Source organism: Apis dorsata, unplaced genomic scaffold, assembly GCF_000469605.1.
Source record: "Apis dorsata unplaced genomic scaffold, Apis dorsata 1.3 scaffold_265, whole genome shotgun sequence".
In the NCBI taxonomy this organism is placed as follows: domain Eukaryota; kingdom Metazoa; phylum Arthropoda; class Insecta; order Hymenoptera; family Apidae; genus Apis; species Apis dorsata.
In genome coordinates this window covers 181,494-186,754 of record NW_006263543.1, presented here as the reverse complement: position 1 = coordinate 186,754, position 5,261 = coordinate 181,494, and the positions used below count along the sequence as shown (strand labels likewise).

At 29.5% G+C, this 5,261-nt stretch overlaps 2 protein-coding genes across 2 annotated transcripts in view; one reads left to right on the top strand and one right to left on the bottom strand.

The window, feature by feature from the left end:
- The first annotated feature begins 2,545 nt into the window (after window positions 1–2,545).
- On the top strand, window positions 2,546–4,576 carry LOC102671666 (leucine-rich repeat-containing protein 74B-like). The gene is made up of 4 exons (XM_031510825.1): window positions 2,546–3,067; window positions 3,187–3,694; window positions 3,844–4,257; window positions 4,318–4,576. The coding sequence occupies exons 1-4, from the start codon at window positions 2,807–2,809 to the stop codon at window positions 4,524–4,526; spliced, it is 1,392 nt and encodes a 463-aa protein (XP_031366685.1). The 5' UTR covers window positions 2,546–2,806; the 3' UTR covers window positions 4,527–4,576.
- Window positions 4,577–4,710: 134 nt separating this feature from the next.
- LOC102671810 (ADP-ribosylation factor-like protein 2) overlaps window positions 4,711–5,261 on the bottom strand; it is a 1,570-nt gene continuing 1,019 nt past the window's right edge. The window contains exon 2 of the mRNA XM_006616475.2: window positions 4,711–5,210. Within this exon, the coding sequence (XP_006616538.1) occupies window positions 4,721–5,210 (490 nt within the window). The 3' untranslated portion in view covers window positions 4,711–4,720. The remainder of the gene's footprint in view (window positions 5,211–5,261) is intronic.

Here is a 5,261-nt window from a genome sequence, read left to right as displayed (position 1 = left end):
TTTTTTTTTTTTTTTTTTTTTTTTTCTCCCCATTCCCCTTTTCTCTTAATATCGTTCCAAGCGTAAGGCGACGCGCAACGAAGGCGCATGAAACGCGCGTATTACTAGACTTTAAACGAGAAAGAGACCGTATTGAGCGTACTGTAAGATGATAGCGGAAGAAATTTTTTATAACAAATAGTTTATTTTATAAAGAAATCTATATTATTATACAAAATATATAGAAGCGATGAAGAAAAAAAAAATATATATATATATATATATTATATTATTTTATATTATATTATATTATTTTTTATATTTTATTGCCTTGTATTTTAATTGTTGAGAGATCATGGACAATAGTTCCAATCGAAACTATACTATACTATACGATCGATCGATCATAACGATCTCGTGAACATTTTTTATTTTCTTCTTCGATAATTCAACGAACTAATGTCCCTGGTCTCCAATTTAGATAGCTAATGGATAATCCACGCGTTGTGATCAATCCCGTGTCAAATAATCGCGAAAGAAGCGTGAGTGAGTGCGTGTAAATAAAGTTAAGCTCCTTCCGGTCCCACAATTTCTTTTTTTCCGCCTAAGTTTACCGCCAACAACGACTACGACGATGACGATGACTATGACAACGACAGCGACATGATAATGATAATAATGATGTTGACGATGATGATGATGATGATGATGATAAAGAAATTTCAATAAAAAGTACAACCCTTATGACACCGTTTCGTTTTTACTTCTGGTTTATTGCACCCGAACAGTAACAGGCCGAACGAATTCTCTCACGTGGTAAGAGCCCGAGTCGATGTCCGCGCAAGTTGCATTCAAATCACCGGGAACGCAGAATCGTAGGTAGACGTGCCTTCCGGGAGCAACTGGCACAGTCCAACGATGAGAAACAGAACGACCAACGCTAGATTGAACACATTTTTATTTATGATTAACGGTGTCGAATAATATTCGCATAAAATAATGATAATAAATACGGAATTTTAATAATTATTTTATTTATTCATTTGCGTGCGCCAATAGCAAAGGTATCAAAATTTATTTAGAGATTGATCATGATTGTAACAAAAAAGGATAAAAATTAAAATTTATCATTAATTGTAAATGGGAAAAGATATTTTGAATCCCTTGAATATTTGATTCTATTTATTTATTATACAGAATTCCGGTATTTTATTCGTATTTCATTCGTCAAAAAATTTCAAATTCATTCTTTTTGTATTTAATATAATCCAATCCGCGTTTACGAAAAAACTATATTACGTAGACTCAACAAATATAAAAAATATATAATAATAATTAATAAAAATATCTTACGTGTCGATCATTATTTCTCGAATGATCCCGAATAACTCTAAAACTCGTTCTAAAATTAATATAGCCGGCAAACGATGCCGACGGTCGACGAATCCGGATCTCGTCAACAAAACCAAGCACGGATTTAAATAGATCATTTTATCGAGTACAATACGGTGTTCATTATCATCGAAAGCGCGTCTGAGATTAACAAAGGCCGCGTGTGTAGGCAATTTTGTGAGAGAAGAGGATCGGGCGATCATCGAGGGCGATTTTGACCACGATACATGAGCCGCGTATACAACCGCGTGACTGTTGAATGAACGACTTGCCGAAATTACAATACAATAGCTCAGAAGAGCCACTTGACGAATACCCGGTAAATGAGTCAGCCTAGCTGCTTGGCCGAATAAGGTCCGTGTGAACCACGGGCATCTAAGAGCATCTTCATGACGACAAATACGGGATATACCTTGAGAAAGCGCAATAACATCAAAGTTACTCTCTAATAACGAGAGATATGTGAAACGCGTTTAAACATTTTGTGAATATGCTATATAATATGCTATGGGTATTTAAAAATAACTACATCGTAGAGTTGTTTGAACACGATCAAACATATTTGATATCTGAAATGACACCTGATCAAGGAAAATGAATGTTGTTGCAAATGAAGAAAATAATTAATTATCTTTTTTGATTTGAAAAAAAAGTAGCATGAGATTATGGAAAAATGACAAATTTCAGGATAAAATTAATTCTGGAAAAGAAATCTGATTTTTTTAGGAAATATTTATAATTAACTAGAGTTATTCAATGGAAGAATTCGATGTTATTGTTAGTTGTGATAATTCATATTATAAAAATATTAAATAAATTATTGGTAATAAATAAATTGAAAAAAATTAATTAAAAAGTTTAATTAATTGAAGATAAAAAAAATGGATCCTTTAAAAAAATCCGAAGTAATTTTATAATCTTTTTTTCTTTTTTTTTCAACTAATTTTTGAATTTATCATGTGATATTTGTATTTTAGAAAATAATTGAGCCCAAAGATGTATCAAATTATTATTTAGACTATGAAGAAGAATGGAATAAGAAAGAATGGGAATTTCTGGAAGATGAAGAAGAAGAAAAAGAAGAAATCAAAGAAGAACTGGACATTTTTGAAGATTTTTTAATGGAATTTGAAGATTTGGCCGAGGAAAAAATCGAAGAAGAAGAGCTACGAAAAGTGATTGGTGTAATATTATTTTGGTAAACCTAACTTAAAGAAAAAGGATATCATTTATGTGCACAAAAATATAAGAATGAGTATTTAATGTTAAATCTATAGATATAAAAAAAGAAAAAGATGTATCGGAAGAAACACTGATCACCTCAGAAGAAGAATCCATCGTTTCTGAAGAATTGTCTGTAGAAAGTTCCATTCATCCTTGTCTTAAAGACATAGATATCAGTGATTCTCGATTGAAATTGCAAAATCTTTATACAATGTTTCCAATCCCTGATGATCCTGGCTTGATACCAGCTTTCTGGACCATTCAGGAACGTCGACCTTCTTACGCAGATGACGGTATAATGAAATTTTTCGATTTAGTTAAAGCATCCTATATGAGACCTATACAAGCAATGGAAGACATGTTACGAACTAATAAAATCAATTTACAATATTACGGACTCAATTCCCGTATCATTAAACCCTTATGTGAAGCTTTGATGAAAAATCCTACTGTGAATACGATCAATCTTACAGTAATTTGATATTTTCTTATTTTATTTAATATTACTTAATTTTCATTACTTAATTAATAAAGAAAAAAGAAAAAAGCAAAAAATTCTTAAAATTTTTGCATTAAATAATTGTTTTACAGGGTAATTGGTTATCAGAGGATGCCTGTTATCATTTAAATGAACTGTTTTTGAAAAACAATATAATACACACTTTGTTATTATCAGGATGTAAAATCGGTGCAAACGGTGTTGCGAAATTATATGATGGAATTTTTATGAATGAAACACTGAAAAAATTAGATCTTTCCGATTGTAATTTACGTAAAGAAGGTATTGACTACCTTATACAGGCAATTTGTAATAATGAAAGTATTGAAACTCTTTTATTGAATCACAATCATCTCGACGAATCATGTTCAGATGCTTTGCAAAAATTAGTCAGTTGTTCAAAGACAATAAAACATTTAGAATTATCTTGGAATTCCTTATACACAACAGAAACTTGGAAGAAATTTATTAGAGGACTCGAGGAAAATGAAACTTTACTCGATCTTGATTTATCTTGGAACGCTTTAGGAAAAGAATGTATTTCGTATTTGCGTCGATTATTATTGCGATCTTCAACATTAAAAAAATTGCATCTGAATGGTAACATAAAGATAAAAATCAAATATTTATTAAGATTTTTTTTAGTATTGATATTTTTTCATTTCTTATTAAAATATAACATAATGAATATTGATATTTAATAAATAATCAAATGTCTCCTTTATATCTCATATTGCTTTTATATTCAGGAAATCGTTTTACTAATGATGATGTAACTATCATCGCAAGAGCATTATCAAGGAATGCAACACTCGAGGAGCTATATATAGGTGACAATCCTTTCAAAGCTGATGGTGCATTTGCTCTCGTTAAAGCAATTACGCCAGAGAAATCATCAGAAAGTCAGCTACGTATTTTAGATCTTACGAATATTTGGGCAAACAAGAATATAATACCAGAACTTGAAACAATTCAAAATAATAAACCATGGGTCGACATTAAGTTGGGAGGTATATTTAGTAACTATAAAATTGAAGGTCCAGATGTAAAAGCAATACTTTTAAAAAGAGCCAATTATGAAGCCATGAGACCAAAGAAAAAACGACGTCGTAAAAACTTTGGTCATTTTGTGTTATCACTTTCTGATGATCTCATTTCAAAAGGTATATGAAAATAAAAACAATATAGTACTTACTTTTATTAAATTAAAATTAATATTACAGGAAAGTTTTTAGAACTAGTGCAAAATTTCCAATTAATCTTATCTAAATCTTTATTAAATGAACTAATGATTGCATTTACTGGTATAAAAAATACTGTCGATCAAGGCTTATTAAAATCTGTTTATATGAAACAATATCCGAATACAAAACTTCCAACAGAAAAACCTAAAAAAATCAAAAGTAAAAAAAAATTAAAAAAGAAAAAATAAAAGAAACTAAAGAGGAAGAGAATCTATGAAAAAGAATTTTATAGTTTATTTATAATATCTTAATTTTAATAGTTTAAATAAAGTATAATTATATAATAACTCTGCTTTCTAATATATAAGAAATAAACGTATTGTATTATAAAACATTATAATATTAGCAATGTAAGTTGTAAAATTTAATTTCTTTTTTAATATTAATCTATATAAAATATCCTAGCAGAAATATCATCAACAATCCAATTTATTCCTTCTACAAGATTTTCTCCTGTAATTGCTGAACATTTATATATTTGCCAATGATGAGTCTTAATATTAGGTAATTCCAAAATTTCTGCAATATCAGATGCAGATAATGCTCCAGGTAAATCCTGTTTATTTGCAAGTATTAATAAACTTGCACCTTCTAATCTCTCCTCTTGCAAGAGTTTATATAATTCTATTTTACAATCTTCCAATCTTCTTCTATCTGCACTATCAATTACCCATACAAGACCATCAGTAGATTCAAAATAGTTTCTCCAATAAGAACGCAATGATTTTTGACCACCTACGTCCCATATATTTAATTTATATCCACGATGTTCTAAAGTTTTAATATTGAAACCAAGTGTTGGTGATATTGTGTCAATTGGTTCTCCATTAATTCTTTTTAAAACTGTTGTTTTACCAGCATTATCCAAACCTCTATAAATATATAAAATATATGAAACAATCAAAATATATATAAAAGAAACA

Coding starts and splice junctions, on each gene's coding strand:
- LOC102671666 (XM_031510825.1), top strand. CDS start 2,807: ATGTTTCCAATCCCTGATGATCCTGGCTTGATACCAGCTTTCTGGACC. Junction 3,068..3,186: donor TGAATACGATCAATCTTACA/GTAATTTGATAT, acceptor ATTGTTTTACAG/GGTAATTGGTTATCAGAGGA. Junction 3,695..3,843: donor AAAAAAATTGCATCTGAATG/GTAACATAAAGA, acceptor TTTTATATTCAG/GAAATCGTTTTACTAATGAT.